Below are 18,185 nucleotides of genomic sequence, written 5' to 3'. Positions count from 1 at the left end.
GTGACATACTGCATCTGGGGAGCAGGTGACCGTGGAAAGCGATGCGCTGCATCTAGTGGCAGGCGACAGTGATGTACAAAATATCGGCACCCGATATTGGCTATTGGCCTGAAAGGTGACCGAAAATAATCGGTATTGGCCCTGAAAAAATATTGGTCGATCCTTAATAGTTAGTTCTTAACTGTCTTCGCTTCCGATCTTCACTTCGATAAAAGAGGCACGATGACTGAAAAAAACTTGTGCATGATCCCTGCTGCACACAGATTCCTGCTGTCAGCTTCTATGTCATTACTGTTGTTCTGTAGTGATGAAGGGGCAAGGGGATGAAAACAGAGCACAGAGGAGAATCGGGCAACTGATACACCCAGAAGTATCAGATACTGAAAATTCATCAGGCACCACAGCTCTGCAAAATAACAAAAGGGCTGTGGCACAGGCAGCAGAATAAGTAATCGTTACCAATTGTCAAACCTTTGGTAGAGTTTGGAAGGGTTAACTAGTCTTACCTCCCCAAAAGCTCCTCTCCCAATTACTTTCAAAGACTCAAAATCCTCTAGCCCCAACCGCGTCCTTTTTAGCCGAAGAAATTCTGTTTCTTTTCGGGCATGCGCTGATCTCCTCATTTTTTTCTGTATAAAGAAAAAATAAAAAGTTTTGATAAAAAAAAGTCAATATGCAAACACTTTTTTTTTTTTTTTTTTTTTTTTAAATTAAGGCGCAATTATGAGGAGGGCGTTTCAACAGAGTTTAATTAGCAAGTCTAAACCTTTCAGCAAAAGGTGGCTTTTGAACATTAATTCCAACTAAAATCTAGTAGACTGTAGAGAACCTGCTAAAATGTGAAAGCGCTTGTGAAATGGGAATCATCATTTAATAGAATTGAAATTGATAGACTGCTATACCGAATTTAAAATTTTACAAATCTTTACTGATGTAGTCTGTGACTGACAACACATTTATGCATAATTTATAGAACAGGTGAAAAAAAAAAAAAAAAAAAAAAAAAAAGTTAAAAAATAGTTAAACACACACAGCAATTTAAATTACACATTGCCAATCACTAATGAACACAAATGTACATGGGGAACTCTTATTAATGTATTTGAGGTTTGCTTTTGCTGCTCTGAAATCCAAGGTGGTGTTGTTGGCCCCTCCTAATTCTCCAATGCTGAACTATTATTATTAGACAGGATTTATACAGCACCAAAAGTTTGTACAGCGCTTTAAAATACACAGTACAGAGACAGTACAGCAACAATGTAATTCAATACAAAAAGGGTTGGAAGGGCCCTGCTACTGACTACAGAAAACTTTCCCTCTTAATCCCCACAACAAAGTGGAGGTATTCTGTAGTCAAGGGGAGGAAACTCAGGCAGGGCCGATAACTGCTCAGAATTTTGGCACAGATAAGGAATGGTGTTCAGCTCAATATAAGGAGATATTCATCTGTTCATCGGGACTGTTTCCATCAGTGGCAGCCAAGGTAAGACCCTGCCGGGTGGTGTTGTGGATGTTTTTATGAGTGATAACAAGAAAACAGAGGAGTCCCTTGTCCTTTCTGCATGTAAGTAAATCAGCTAGTTAAATAACCATACCAGAGTTAGATTGTGATCACTTCCTCCCTATCAGTTCATGAATTCTATATTTACATTTTTTCACAACAGAGCTTCACAACAAGAACTTTTTTTAAACTAAAGTTTCACCGGCATCACTAAGATCTTTGCTGTTGTATCCTTTTTAGTGAACCGAGTGAATCAAGCAAGGATCAGGGGAGCAGAGCAGAGAGAGGCACAGCAAGGAAATAGCAAGTCTAATGCACTGAAGCACTGTTACATGGAACTCCTTGACAGCTAGATACTGTAGGATGCTGATCAGTTGATCCAAGTACAGGAGTGAAAGACACAAGTCTGTTTAACTGAGATGTCATTACTATGCTCTCAGCGCCCATATCTCCTGGGCAGGAGTTGACGGATGCAGACCAGTAGTGTAAAGTTCAGTGGTGCAGACAGAGGCAAAGCACACCACTCATAAAATTTTCTCCACTAATTTCTCACACCACTGTCAGTTTCCTCCGTTTCAAGGGAGGAGCTGCAGGAGGATGATCAATGGCTCAGGTCTCAGAAGGGTAGAGCAAAGAGCAGGGGAGTGGCAGAGTTTACTTGCATTAGATCTTCCAGCTCTCTCTTGTCACCAGGTCAGATCTGAGCTATCACCCAGCACATAGCATGTAAACTCCACAACAGGAAATAGTAGCCAACAGCCACACTGAAGGGAAGTTCAGAGGATCGTTTACATGCAAACAAGCTTCAAGTGAAAAATTTAATTAAATTATCTGAAAGTAAAACCAAACTCCCTCAACCCATCAGGCATCTGGGTAGGATGAGGGTACATAAAGATGGGACTTAAAAATTGTACCTCAGAGATAACAGAATACAAATAAACAGTTTATTACAAAAATAAACATCCAGAGCGCCATTCTGTCTGAACACACTTTCTTACACACTGTATACCATTCTACTACAGGCTTGAATCGAAAAACTGTAGACCATTTGTTTCATTTGCAGTGACCATTTAACTTGGCATCTTCCCAGCTAACTGCCCCTTAAATTAGGGGGGGTTCGGGGGAGACACCAGGGTTAGTGCCCCTTTAATCAGTTGAATCCAAGATCTAAAAATAGATCGCACCATTGAGGATCTAAAAATAGATCAAACTGTTGAGCCTGGAATGTAAAAATAGCTCAGAACTATTGAGGATCTTAAAAAATAGGTTACTAGAAGTTGTGGGCCTGTTACAGCATTAATGTTTGATTTGAGAGGGGACTTCTGTTGATCTTTGTATCTTACGCCGGTCTTCCTTGTTGGACCCGGTGGCAATTCTTTGGAACCTTGCTTTTTACAGATAGGTTGGTTCCATGTGTATATTGGATCCTTGTTTTACAGACCACTACTACACCCCTGAAGATGATTATTGAAACATTTTGGGTTTTTAAATGTAGACTTCTGTCAAAGTTTGACAGAATATGGTAGCCACCTTGTACTGCATGTGATTAAAGAAGTAGACAGTATCTTCTACATTATTAGAGGAGCATAAATCTTAGAGGAAGAGGCCTGCCAGTACATTTTAAGGTTTTCTGCTTTTATTGATGTTTGAAATAAAAATTTGATATTTTTACATATATTTGTGCTTCTGGTCCCATGTGTACCAATACTAGTTTTCCTTATATAGTAGGGATGTGGCACTTTCATTATGATAAACAAAAATCCAGCTTTTCTATGTGTACCATGTAGATGTTTAGTATTAAAGCAGCAGTAAAGTGCACATGCACCAGCGATGTCAATGGCTGCTACAAATGTGAATGCCTCCTAAACAGTGCACGTTTAGGAAATATTCACTGTACCCACAGGTAAGTCTATGATAAGACGTATCATAGGCTTCCCTGTAAGTACAAATTGGAAAAAATAAAAATCGGACTTTACTAGTGCTTTAAGTCTGAACTCACAAGCCTTTACATTTTAGTCAAACCCACCACACACAAGGTTTTGCTTTTCAACAACGACATGCCTCAGCTGTGTTTGCTGATGAGCATACATAGTAGGGGAGGTTGAAAAAGGACAAGTCCATCAAGTCCAACCTGTGTGTGATTATATGTCAGTATTACCTTGTATATATATCCCTGTATGTTGCGGTCGTTCAGGTGCTTATCTAATAGTTTTTTGAAACTATCAATGCTCCCTGCTGAGACCACGGCCTGTGGAAGGGAATTCTACATCCTTGTCGCTCTTACAGTAAAGAACCCTCTACGCAGTTTAAGGTTAAACCTCATACATAACTAGGATGGTTCTGCTTTAGGCACCAGCAGAGATGTGTAGCATAAAAGTATACAATGCTAAGTAAAAATTGGAGTGTGCTGCCCATGCTGGCATATTCACTGAAGAAAAATCATATACTACCCCAATTTTTTTGACAAAATGTTGTATTGTTTTGCAGAAGTAAAATGTGCGTTGCTCAGTATGAATAGCATTCACTGTCCCAGAAATAGTATGGAGCCTGGGGTTTTACCTTGGCAGCTTTCATCGGAGGGTACTCACACAGGTATTTTACTTTGCATGAGATTTAAAGGAATTTCTACTTTTTCTTTCAACCAATAAAAAGTAGCAGATGGGCAGATCTTCTAGTTCAGCAGTGTGCACGTTACAAAGATTTTATCAGAAGTGAAGGAGATGCAGTCATTTGATCCAGAGATGTTTATTTATAATTAATTCAAGTAATTACTGTAGGTATATAGTTTTCTTTACCTCTTCATCCCGAAGGCCTTCCTCTTCCATCACTTTTTCCAGCCTCTTCTGTCTAAAAACAGAAAGGAGAAATCTGAGACATACTGTACATTGTTGTTCCATTCATTTTCACTATACCATGAAATGGCTTATGTGGCACGGTCCGCTTTTTCTCAGTGCTCACATAAATGACTTGAGAAGGTAAAGAATTACCTGACTTGCTTCCAGTCTAGCTCAATACTACTGCATATAGTTAAAAATGCATTAAAAAAGGAAAAAAAAAAAAAAAAGCATTACAAGTTTTATATACAGAACAAGACAAGCGAAAACACTACAATAAAATAGTAGGGTCATGGCTGGCTGTGATGATTACTGCATCATAGTAAATAATAATAATCATAATAATATACTTCATTATCATTTCTTTTTAAACAGAAAGTAACTGCGTAGAACTGCGGACAACCATAGGTAAAAGTTTTTCTAACCTTCAGAAAATGATTTGTCTCACCACGTTGAAAAGGGGAAATACAGCATATGCAGCTTCTACATAAATAATCATTAAGTGTATCACATGCCTAGAACATCAGTACTGCAACAATGTCTGCCACTGCTGCAGTGGAAAGAATATGGTAGAGATGGCTGAGCAGGAGAAGGAGCCTGGCTCTTTTGAGGCCTGCACAGTTTTAAAGCTCTCTGACCGCCAGTCAAAGCCCCTGTAACTTATCAAAATGGTTAGCTTACAGTCCTGTTTACACCTTGCTTTTGCTTGGTTCTTCGATGAGGCTTTGGTGGGGCTTCAAGCAAGCTTTGCCATAGACTTCTAGGGAGGCTTTGAAGATGTTTTGAAGCACCACTAAAGCTACATGGGGTATAATTTTTGAAGCGATGCCGAAGCAAAGCAAAAGCAAGGTGTAAACAGGACTGTAAGCTATCCATTTTGTTTAGTGACAGGAGCTTTGACTGGTGTTCAGAGAGCTTTAATAAAGCGTGTCCGAAGCCTTGTTTTGAATCAAGTGTAAACTGGCCTAAATGTGTGTTAAAGCCGAAGCAAGTGTAAATGAGCCCTTAAAGCCGTTAATTGTTCAAGAAATTGCAACATAGTTGCAGAAGTTGAAAAAGTCAGGTATGCCACTTGTTGCAGGCTTGAAACCGATCTAGAATTGGGTGCAGGGACTTGTGTTAGAATCTGTTTGTGCTCTGATTCAAAGCTTTGTCAGTCAGGATTTCTGCCTGCCACAAACAAGATGAAGAACACTCCAGTGCTCAAACCTCTGTGGTGCGTCAAAAATAGATTTAGAGTCCCAGCAGTCTTTCTTCAAAGAGACTGTGTCAGAGATGGAGACAGGGACCAAAGGCCCAGTCTGATCTAGGGTTTCCGGAAAGCCAGAGAAACTGTGCAGAGAAAGGCCAAGGAGCACGCTTTAAGCCTCTGCGGGCAGGATGTCCCAATAAGTGAGCACATACAGTCAAAAAGTCCTGAGTGGACATTGAGGTGCCTGTGAACATGAAGGAGGACTTAGGCTCAACCAGCGAAAGACTCAGGATGACAACCCTAAAATAGTGGGTCACCTGTAACAGTGCAACTGGCCCCTGTGTCTTGTTTGAGAAATGATGCATCCACACAGCAATAAATAAATGAGCTTCCCTGTGCATGCAACAGAAAAAAATGCTCCAAAATAAAGCACACTCCCACTTTGTTTGAGCTGGACCTGGACTACAAGAACATTGACAGCTGAATGTCTTCCTCCCATGTACTTGTATAAAGCTGGACATACACTATGCAATCTGATTGTGCAATCTCTGTACAATTTCCTTTAGATTTACCAAAACTATGTAATAAAATAACCCACCTGAACAATCCATTCAATCTGTAATCGGGCATAGTTGGTGTTCACTACATGAGTTTATGATGGAAGAAATAGGAACGTGGGTGGAAAGTAGAGCTGATAGATATAGTAAGGTTTCAAGAGTGGTCCAGAGTGGTAAAACACACCCTATTCTGTGATGCAGTAAGGTAGTGAATGATGGAATATGAAGTTCCTTGACGCTCACACGATGATCATTTTTTTTAATAAAATTTTGAACAGCTCAAAGCTTATGTGGACTAGGTGAGAGAGAGAGAGAGATGAGTGCATTGGGATGGCTTGGGCAGAAAGGACACCAGAGTCAGGAAAAACAAAAAAAAGAAAGATGTAGCTTTTTCTCTGATGTTTCTCCAGCTACAGATCTAGCCAAATGTAATAAGAGCAGCAAATCTATGTCTGCAAAACGACTGCTCCGTGTCATTGTACACCTCTAAGTATACCAAGCTTAAAAATAAGTTACTATAAAATACTGGGGATTGAGACAACATTCATAAAAGAGATATAGAATCACCTTAGTTCTCGTTCCTCATGCTGTGCGATGAGGTTGCTGTAGAAGTTTTCCAATGTCATCTTCGTCATGGTGACACGTTCCTTTGTGTGATTGCTCATTGGAAAACACTGCGTTTGTTCAGTCATCGCCATTGCTGCTGTTAAGTATAAAACAGTCAGATGGTAAAGTTCACAAAGCTTCATGGTCTGCACAACAAATCAACCTCACTGCAACAAGAAAACAAAGCAGAACTTCACCCAAAGGGGAACTCCTCCACTTCCTCTCTCCTCATTGTCTTCTGGGACATGTCACAGGCCCCAAAAGACTGAGGGACCATTCCCAAAGCAGAGCACGATTTGCGCATGTGCAGTGGGAAATCAGCTGTAGAACCAAAAGCAGCATAGCTGGTTACCCAGTTAGGATGTAGATACTGGGAACCTGAAGGCTAGTGAAGAACTAGCCTTGGCGAGGACAGCGCCGGATTCCTGGACAGGTAAGGGTCCTTTTATTAAAAGTCAACAGCTACGGGATTTTGAACAATCACTTTAAAGCTAACCTGTTCTTTGTGCAGCTAGGCAAAGCAATAATTCTGCTTTGAAGCTTGACCCCCTAGTAGCACCTACTTACAACTATTTTGTCCCCCTGCTTCATCATTTACCAACTAGGAGAAATAGAAATACCAGTAATTTATGGTTATGGCACAGCGTTAGCTTTTGGTAATCAGCTCGGTCTTATTACATGGAGGCAAGTAGATAGTCAGCCCTGTGTAAGCTCCAGCTGCTAATCTAACTTAAAGCTTGTGTCCAAGTTTACTTTCAGTTTGAACACTTTTTTCTATTTAAAGTGAAAGTAATCCTGGACATGAGCTTACAAAGAGATGGTTTAGCACCCCAGTTAAACGGAGTAGCAGTAGAGTGCAGATAGGCAAGCATAAAATGATAGGGATGGGGGTGGGTATAAAGTAAAACTTATTGCAAACCAAAGGTTAACTTTAAAAGAGAACTCCAATCATACATATAATAAATATCCATGTCTCATACTCCCTCAATTGATGCAGAAAAAATGCTTATTTTCCAAAGGGGTGGTGAGATGCAGAGTACGGCTTACCCTAATCCCGGATCCCACGGCAGTTGACAGTCTGTTCCTCCACTCTCTGGTGGGCAGGCACTCCCATACAAAGCAGAATCTGTGGTGGTAACAACAACATATTTTAGGTATATCCACAATAAGGCTTGGTAGCTAAAATAGAGATATTATATTAACAAGTGATGTTATTGAAAACAATGATTATTCAATAAATGGATCTTTCTTTAGCAAATCTTGTGCTGCCCAGGTTACATATCAGGGGAAATGTAGGTTGAAAAACACTATTAGGTCTGGTATCACTCACATCTTTACTATACAAATAAAGTAGCTGATATTTTCCAGCAATTTGTTCAAACTACACCATTACTATCAATAACTAGCGAAAAGAAACTATAACCGGCTTACCATTTTATATTTTGTATTGCCAAACTAATATTTTTATTATATTTCATCATTTGTATACTTTAAAAATATTGAATATTCATATGAAAGCAGAACTAAACCTTCCTATTGTGTTCAATGAGCGGAAGCTGCCATCTTAGCCTCTGCTTGAACTGCAACTAGCATGGTGCGGCACATGTGATCAGTTACGAAACTAGCCAATTGATGGCTTGACAGTTTAGTCAAGAGCGCAACCAATGTGACAGATTTCTGTCACGTTCGGGAATGTAACTTTTTTTTTTTAAACTATTAAATTGATGGTTTAGTTCCGCTTTAATGATAGGTTCAATGAGCATATTGCCAACATTAAAAGAGGATACAAGAATCATAGTGTCTCATGGCACTAGGATCTTGTACATAACAATAGGGACCCACTAGGACCCCGTTTGTGGGTATTTTGTTCCCCACTGGAGGGGTAGTCTTAAATTAAGAGAATTACCTAGAATGGAGACCAAGTGGATAGATTGATGGAAAATTATATAATATATATATATTATATTAGAGCTGCAACTAACGATTAATTTGTCTGTCAATTTCGATTAGTCAACGACTATCCGATTATTATTATTTTTTTATGAATCTAGTGGGTTTTTTTTTTGATTAGCTAATTAATCCTTTGGATAACCTTGAGAGTATGGGCTGGCAGAGTATGGGCTGGCAGAGTATGGGCTGGGTATGGAGGGATGGCTGCTTCCATCCGACCTCTCCCCTCCACTGCACAGATCAGTACAGAGAGGGGAGAGAGAAACCAGCGTCATGCCATGACGCTGGTTTGTTTCCGTTGGAGCGATCACATTGTAAACGCCTGGGTGTAGAAAGATGGCCGCCGCTTCGGAGCTGGGCCTAAAGCCGCGGCCTCTCCTAAGGCTGAGACCGCGGAGCGCGGCATGTGGCGATCCGAATGGGGTGACCCGTTCGGATCACGGATCAGCGACGATCCGCTGCACCCCTAGGGACGGTGGCACGGAGGATAGCGGTAGATACTAAGCACTGTGACGCATCGACGCCCTGCACGCACGTCAACGTATTTTTGTAGAAGACGTAATCGATTACGTCGACTCGTCGTGGCAGCTCATATTATATATATATTTTTAATTATTACAGTGGGGCAAAAAAGTATTTAGTCAGCCACCAATTGTGCAAGTTCTCCCACTTAACCACTTTCAGACCGGACCATTTTGCTGGTCAATGACCAGAGGTCTTTTTACAATTTGGCACTGCGCTGCTTTAACTGGTAATTGCGCGGTCATGCAATGTTGTACCCAAACAAAATTTGCGTCCTTTTCTTCCCACAAATAGAGCTTTCTTTTGATGGTATTTGATTGCCTCTGCGATTTTTATTTTTTGCGATATAAACGTAAAAAGACCGCAAATTTTGAAAAAAAATGATATTTTCTACTTTTTGTTATTAGAAAAATCCAATAAACTCAATTTTAGTCATACATTTAGGCCAAAATGTATTCAGCCACATGTCTTTGGTAAAAAAAAAGTCAATAACTGTATATTTATTGGTTTGCGCAAAAGTTGTCACATCTACAAACTAAGGTACGTTTTCTGGAATTTACGCAGCTTTTAGTTTACGACTGCCTATCTCATTTCTTGAGGTGCTAAAATGGCAGGGCAGTACAAAACCCCCCCAAATGACCCCATTTTGGAAAGTAGACCCCCTAAGGAAATTGATAAGTGGCATGTTGAGCCCATTGAATATTTTATGTTTTTGCCTCAAGCGATTGAATAATGACAAAAAAAAAATTTTTTTTTTACACAAAGTTGTCACTAAATGATATATTGCTCACACATGCTATGGGCATATGTGAAATGACACCCCAAAATAAATTCTGCTGCTTCTCCTGAGTACGGGGATACCACATATGTGGGACTTTTTGGGAGCCTAGCCGCGTACGGGGCCCCGAAAACCAAGCACCGCCTTCAGGCTTTCTAAGGGCGTTACAGTTTTGAAGGCCATAAAATGCCAAGATGGCACAAACCCCCCCAAAATGACCCCATTTTGGAAAGTAGACACCCCTAAATTTAGGGGTACACTAGTGAGACTAGGTAATAAATGGCGGGTGCCCTGAAACTATAAAAAAATAACTAACCAACCAGCGTCACCTGTAACAGTTATATGGTGATCACTGGTGAAAGGGTTAACTAGGGGGCAATCAGGGGGCTTTATGCGGTAGTATATGGGGGTCCCTGGCGCTATAAAAAGCTGCGGCGAACCTAAATACCTACCTGCCTAACTAGCGTCACCTGTGACACTAATACAGCGATCAGAAAAATGATCGCTTATTAGGCTGGGTTCACACTGGAGCGATGCAGGAACACCACGAATCCGCGGCGGGTTCCCGCATCGCATGCCTCCCGGCGGCAGTTCACACTGCCCTATGCGAACTGCTGGGAGTGTCAGTGAAATGTTAATGACACCCCCAGATCAGTTTGCATATCGCAGTGCGATCTGCAAACTCGGATCGCATGGTGTGAACACCCATACGATCTGATTCTGCTGCGGACCAAAAAAAGGGTCCCGTGCGAATTTGCGGCGGGTGCGGCGCGAATTCAGCCATACTATCTGTATGGCTGAACTCGAATCGCACAGAGATCGGATGTGATTTGCACTGCAGTGCGGTGCGAATCACATTTGTTCTCATAAACCGCTGCAATGTGAACCCAGCCTTAGTGACACTGGCGACGGGGGGTGATCACGGGGTTAAACCTTTATTGGGGGGGTTAGGGGGGTACATTAGAACTAAAGGGGGCTAACCCTAACTGCCCTAACAGTTATTACAGTCACAAATGACACCAATGCAAAAAAAATAAAAAAATAAAAATAAAATGACATTGGTGTCACTGTGACTGGGGGGCAGGGGTAATTAGGGGGGGGTGATCGGGGGGGGTGTGAGTGTGCCTGGCATGTTCTACTGTGTAGTGTCGTGTTGGTGCAACTCACCGATCCTCTCTCCTCGGTGTCGGAACGAAAAATACCGACACGGAGGAGAGATTACATCACTTCCTCTCCTGTGTTTACATTACAGGAGAGGAAGTGATGTCACGGAGCATTTCCATTCGTCGGGAGCGATCGCGAGGGGGTGGCCATGAATGAATGGCCGCCTCCTCATCCCGGATCGCTCCCGAACGAATACCGACCGCCGCAGGCACGGGGGGGGGGCCCGATCGGGCCCCCCACCCGCGGGAAGGCAGGGACGTATATATACGCCCATATGCCTGCCCGTGCCATTCTGTCGACGTATATCGTCGTGCGGCGGTCGGCAAGTGGTTAAAGTAAAAAGATGACAGAGGCCTGTAATTGTCATCATGGGTATACCTCAACTATGAGAGATAAAATGTGGAAACAAATCCAGACAGACAATCACATTGATTTTTGAAAGAATTTATTTGCAAATTATGGTGGAAAATAAGTATTTGGTCACCTACAAACAAGCACGATTTCTGGCTCTCACAGACCTGTATCTTCTTCTTTAAGAAGCTCCTCTGTCCTCCACTCATTACCTGTATTAATGGCACCTGTTTTAACTTGTTATCAGTATAAAAGACACCTGTCCACAACCTCAGACAGTCACACTCCAAACTCCACTATGGTGAAGACCAAAAAGCTGTCAAAGGACACCAGAAACAAAATTGTAGACGTGCACCAGGCTGGGAAGACTGAATCTGCAATAGGCAAGCAGCTTGGTGTGAAGAAATCAACGGTGGGAGCAATAATTAGAAAATGGAAGACATACAAGACCACTGATAATCTCCCTCGATCTGGGGCTCCACGCAAGATCTCACCCCGTGGGGTCAAAACGATCACAAGAATGGTGAGCAAAAATCCCAGAACCACACAGGGGGACCTAGTGAATGACCTGAAGAGAGCTGGGAACAATGTAACAAAGGCTGCCATCAGTAACACACTACACTGCCAGGGACTCAGATCCTGCAGTGCCAAATGTGCCCCTCTGCTTAACCACTTGCAGACCGGACCAATTTGCTGGTCAAAGACCAGACCCCTTTTTGCGATTCGGCACTGCGTCGCTTTAACTGACAATTGCGCGGTCGTGCGACGTGGCTCCCAAACAAAATTGACGTCCTTTTTTCCCCCACAAATAGAGCTTTCTTTTGGTGGTATTTGATCACCCCTGCGGTTTTTATTTTTTGCGCTATAACCAAAAATAGAGCGACAATTTTGAAAAACACGCATTATTTTTTACTTTTTGTTATAATAAATATCCCCCAAAAATATATAAAAAAACATTTTTTCCCTCAGTTTAGGCCGATACGTATTCTTCTACATATTTTTGGTAAAAAAAAAATCGCAATAAGCGATTGATTGGTTTGCGCAAAAGTTATAGCGTTTACAAAATAGGGATAGTTTTATAGCATTTTTATTAATAATTTTTAATTATTTTTACTAGTAATGGCGGCGATCAGCGATTTTTATTGTGACTGCGACATTGTGGGGGACCCATCGGACATTTTTGACACATTTTTGGGACCATTGTCATTTATACAATAATCACTGCTTTATAAATGCAGTGATTCCTGTGTAAATGACACTGGCAGTGAAAGGGTTAACCAGTGGGTGGCAGTGTAGGGGTTAAGTGTTCCTAGGGGTGTGTTACTAACTGTGGGGGGGTTGGACTTTCATTTAGTGAACACTGATCTCTGCTCCAATCACATGGAGCAGAGATCAGCATCACTAGTTGCTAGGCAGAATGGAGAAATGTTGTTTACACAGCATTTCCTCCATTCGGCCGCTCCGTGAGACGATCGCGGGGATGCCCGCGGCGATCGAGTCCACGGGTCCCGCGACCGGACTCACGGGGGTCCCGACCAGCGCGGGAGCACGCCGCCGGCGGCGCGCTCACGATGGCAGGGCGGCATTTAATATTGGACGTACCTGTACGCCAATATGCCTGCCCGTGCCATTCTGTCGACGTACATCGTCGTGCGCTGGTTGGGAAGTGGTTAAGCCAGTACATGACCGGGCCCGTCTGAGGTTTGCTAGAGAGCATTTGGATGACCCAGAAGAGGATTGGGAGAATGTCATATGGTCAGATAAAACCAAAGTAGAACTGTTTGGTAGAAACACAACTCGTCATGTTTGGATGAGAGAGAATGCAGAGTTGCAACCAAAGAACACCGTACCTACTGTGAAGCATGGGGGTGGCGGCAACATGCTTTGGGGCGGGTTCTCTGAAAAGGGAACAGGACGACTGACCCGTGTACTTGAAAGAATGAATGGGGCCATGTATCATGAGATTCTGAGTGCAAACCTCCTCCCATCAGCAAGGGCATTGAAGATGAAACGTGGCTGGGTCTTTCAGCATGACAATGATCCCAAACACACTGCCCGGGCAACGAGGGAGTGGCTTCGTAAGAAGCATTTCAAAAAGATCCTGGAGTGGCCTAGCCAGTCTCCAGATCTCAACCCCATAGAAAACATTTGGGAGGGAGTTGAAAGTCCGTGTTGCCCTGCAAAACCCCCAAATCATCACTGCTCTAGAGGAAATCTGTATGGAGGAATGGGCCAACATACCAGCAACAGTGTGTGACAACCTTGTGAAGACTTACAGAAAACGTTTGACCTCTGTCATTGCCAACAATGGATATATAAAAGTATTGAGATGAACTTTTGATAGACAAAATACTTATTTTCCACCATACTTTGCAAATAAATTCTTCAAAAATCAGACAGACAATGTGATTGTCTGGATTTGTTTCCACATTTTGTCTCTCATAGTTGAGATATACCAATGACAATTACAGGCCTCTCTCATCTTTTTAAGTGGGAGAACTCGACTAACTGACTAAATACTTTTTTCCCCACTGTGTATAATGATGGATAGATGGATGGATGAATTTTCTCAAAAGTTTTACTCCTCATGGCATCAACAGATTGGGATCGTAACTTTTTTATTAATTACTAGCCATTTTGTTTCATATTTATTTTTTATATAGTTGCTTTTTAATTAAAATTTTGTAGTCCTGTTTCTCCAATAAAAAATTTTTTTTGGTAATGTTAATGTGACAAGTCTGTGACGTCAAGTCCCGGGGCATGCTGGGACTGATGTCATAAGGGGCGGGATCACCCTGTGGCATCACCGGTGACCACGCCCCATACCTATATAAGTCGCCGCGCACGTCGCACAAGCCATTACAGCAGGAGCGAGCGTTGTGTCAACATTGGAAGAAGAAAGAGACAAGAGAAGAGGGAAGAAGGACGGAGAGGACCGGGCTCCTCCGCTAGTAAAAGAGCTGGAAGAAAATAGCGGAGGAGTGGGCAGAAGAACTGGAGAGCAGGAGAGACCCCGGAGAGCGGGAGAAGAGGCCGGACACCGGGAGGAGAGGCCGAACAGAGCAGAGAAGTCGGAAGAAGACCCCCGGAGCTGATTAATAAATTACTTTAAAAACCTGTGTTGCGTTTATATATATATATATATATATATATATATATATATATATATATATATATATATATATATATATATATATATATATATATATATATATATATATATAGACACTTTTTCCCCAGCCAGGGTTGTCGGGAAGAGGCCCTTGTCCTCATCAACATGGGGACAAGGTGCTTTCCCAAAGCATCCAGCCCCATGTTGAGAGCATGCGGACTGGTACGGTTCGGGGGGGGGGGGGGGGGGCGGTTATGGATTTTGGGGGGATCCCCATGCTGTTTTTTCAGCGTAGGGGGTTCCCCTTAAAATCCATACCAGACCTAAGGGCCTGGTATGCTCCAGGAGGGGGAACCCATGCTGTTTTTTTATTTAAAATTTGACGTGGAATTCCCCCTCGAGAGCTGGTTATTCTCTGATTGGCCACGGCAAAAGTCATCTGGCCTGGGGTGACTTAAAGTCGTGTCCAAGTTGCCTCCAAAAGTCACGCTGGAAGTCATGTTGCCCCTGTGTGAATGGACTCTTAAGGTTTAACCTCATATTATAAGGGTTTGGTAAATTTTCGTATGGTCAGTACACAAATCCGTCACACAAAAGTCAAAAAGTACAAACACACATGCTCGGAATCGATGCTCAAACAGGAAATTAGAAGAAGGGTCCCAAAGGGTGTTGCTCAAGAGCTGAAATTGCTCATAGTACGTCACTACGTTTGCTGCACGACAATTGTGTACCGTTAGTATGCAAGACAAGATCCTGGCACGCGCCCTGAAGACGCTCGATTGGCCAACAATCGTAGGTTTAAGGCTGATTTGACCTTCCATAATTAAAGGGTCCTGTTTTGGTAAGAGTACATCTTAACCTGTGTGTCGATGGCTCTCTTAAGGTGGAGGATTTCCCTTTTCCAGTTTCTATTTTCTTGCACCACATGAGGAGTTTGTTTGTTCCATAGCCATTGGACTTTGTGATCTTAGCCTTTTGTGCGTTTGGACTTTATTGAAACCCCCTTTTCTACACTTTTTGTACATTTAATCATTACTTTATAGTTTTTTAATTACACTTTAATAACTACCTAAAGTGGAACTTTAGACAGAAAATTAAAGCAGAGTTCATACTATAGCTGCTGATTTAATATTAGGACACTTATCTGTCCTGAAATCCAGCGATGTCGGCACCCCAGCCGATGTTTCCATCAGCTCGTGGGTGCTGCTGCCGGCATTCGTGGTGTGTGTAATGGGTGGGTTCCACTTATGGGTGCAGGTATAGCTATGTAAAAAAAAATAAAAATAAAAATTCAAATAAGGATCTATATTGTTTAAAATCCAGTATTACACTGTCTCACCCGGCTCTGCATATGCTCAGTTGCTCTCCATTTTAAGGCACTTTTAGGCAATGACAAAATTTGTAGAGGAACCCTCCCATCCTTTAAGAAGCTGCTTCTGTTTGATCCACAACTGCCATGGTAATGCACATGTGATCAGTTAGGACACCAGCCATTTGATGGTTTGAAAGTTTGGTTGAGGACAAAAGCAAATGTGGCAGTTAGCAATCCCGGAATGTAACTTTTTATTTTATTTATTTTTTTAAACTTAAGTTGATAGGTTTAGTTCCACTTTATGATTTACTGCTGTTCAAGTGCTCTGGGCTTCAGCAAAATGGCAGCCTCCAGCATGAAAAAACAGAAGCAATGCTGGAGGCAATTAACAGCACCCACCAATTTTGGTAGCAAAAAAATCATGTGGAATGTATGTTCCTTGATAAAGAACATGATTTTTTTTTTTTTTTATCAAGCTGTTATGGGGAAAGTTCTGCTTTAAGGGAAACTATAAAAGGTGCAATTCACATTTTTGCATTTCAATGTGTGTGTTGTAGAGCAAAACAGTGCATGTGTCAAAAGAAGCAGGAAAGCAAGTTCTTCTACGATTAAGCTCATCAGGTGAAACATGTCGGAGATAACCCTGGGGGTGAAATCATTTGCTGAAGCTTGACAGCTGATTAATGTTTTGCTGTGAAGACATCATTCATGTGTGGCTTTTCTATTGGATTATACAGAGTCATAAAAAGCATTGTTATTCAATAGGACTGTTCAGACCTGCGTGGTGCAGTGCGGTTTGCAAAATGAGGCATGTCTGTTCTTTCCTTTCATTTTCATGTTTTGTGAGTCCCACAGAAAGCTTGGTCCTTTTGCACAAGCGGTCCAATCATATCCACCCATCAGTTTTTCTGATCTGATTGTAAGCTCTATTAATCTATAGGTAGGCAGATGTCAATGGATGTGCATCAGTTTACAAGTAACCTCAGTGTGCATTTAGTTCCAGGAAAAAGAAAAAAGTTTTAATGCCTTTTGCATTATTTGGAGCTAAATGTGTCAGTTTAGAGCCAACAGGACATAAAAGGACATAGGTCAATTTACACCAACCTGCCCATAGATCAAACATGGGTCTGTTTGCCTCCTGGCACAAGCTGGAGGAAATAAAAAAACATAATGAACAATGAAGCCAGGTACCAGGTGCAATCTGATGCTTGGACACATCCGACTCAATATCTGGGCTCCATAATGTTAATCCCGCACACTGTCAATGTGAACCACAGTAACAAAACTATATAAATATCCTTAAGCTCTAAGAAGTGAAGCACTTTAAGCCAGCCATAGAGAGTTTTGCAGGGACCGGTCGAAATTCTAACCATCTATGGGCAGGCTGATTGTACCCAAGTCGATTCATTCTTCCCTGCAAAAAGAAAAGCGCATGATCTATGGTCATCTTTAAAGGGGTCTGTCTGTCGGTTGGGAGAATGAGCTGAAGCTTGTCTATGGATCTTCGTTACTGTGGCTAAAATGGACCATGTGCATTTAGAAGAGTGACATGTTGGGTATCAATTTACTCAGCGTAACATTATCTTTCACAATATAAAAACAAATTGGGCTAACTTTACTGTTGTCTTATTTTTTAATAAAAAAACTGTATTTTTTAAATATTTTTAGTATATTGATATATTTTATAATGTTTGGATGTTCTAAGTAATTTTCCAGCAAAAAAAAAAAAAAAAAAAAAAAAAACAGTTTTTAACTTGTAAACACCACATCTAAAAAAAAAAAGCCTGGTCCTTAAGGGCCGGTTCACACTGCAGGCGATGCGAGGCGACACCGACTTGCCTCGCCGCGACCTCAGCGGCAACTTGCAGATGACTTCTGTATAGAAGTCAATGCAAGTCGCCCCGAGGTCGCCCAGAAGTAGTACAGGAACCTTTTTTCTGAGTCAGAGCGACTCGAGTCGCTCCTCTCAGAACGGTTCCATTGTACAGAACGGGGGCGACTTGCCAGAGCGCGGCGAGTCGTGTCGCCTCGCATCGCCCACAGTGTGAACCGGCTCTAAGTGGTTAAAAATGACAAACATGTTATACTTGCCTTCTACTTTTGTGGTTTTGCACAGAGCAGCCCAGATCCTCCTCTTCTCGGTTCCCTCGCTGACACACCTGGCCCCTCCCTCCTGTCGAATTCCCCCACAGCAAGCAGCTTGCTATGGGAGCACCCAAGCCGCAGCTCTGCGTGTCCATTCAGACACAGAGCCGCGGTTTGGCCCCACCCCCTCTCTCCACATTGGTTAACTGACTTTGATTGAC

The 18,185-nt window shown here is 42.1% G+C and overlaps 1 protein-coding gene across 3 annotated transcripts in view; it reads right to left on the bottom strand.

The window, feature by feature from the left end:
* Positions 1–18,185, bottom strand: part of LOC143982689 (serine/threonine-protein kinase 38) — an 84,919-nt gene that overhangs the window by 35,172 nt on the left and 31,562 nt on the right. For 2 of the 3 annotated variants that reach the window (XM_077481615.1, XM_077481612.1), the window contains exons 2-5: positions 7,738–7,816; positions 6,652–6,787; positions 4,297–4,348; positions 507–629 (exon numbers count right to left, since the gene is read on the bottom strand). In XM_077481615.1, coding sequence (XP_077337741.1) covers positions 507–629; positions 4,297–4,348; positions 6,652–6,782 — 306 coding nt within the window. In that variant the 5' untranslated portion in view covers positions 6,783–6,787; positions 7,738–7,816. The remainder of the gene's footprint in view (positions 1–506; positions 630–4,296; positions 4,349–6,651; positions 6,788–7,737; positions 7,817–18,185) is intronic. The other variant, XM_077481613.1, reaches the window with a different exon arrangement.

Source organism: Lithobates pipiens, unplaced genomic scaffold (genome assembly GCF_037356315.1).
Source record: "Lithobates pipiens isolate NorthernLeopardFrog02 unplaced genomic scaffold, aLitPip1_a1.2 Scaffold_16, whole genome shotgun sequence".
Classification (NCBI taxonomy): Eukaryota; Metazoa; Chordata; class Amphibia; order Anura; family Ranidae; genus Lithobates; species Lithobates pipiens.
Note: the sequence above shows the minus strand (reverse complement) of the source record. Positions and strands in the feature narration are given on the sequence as shown.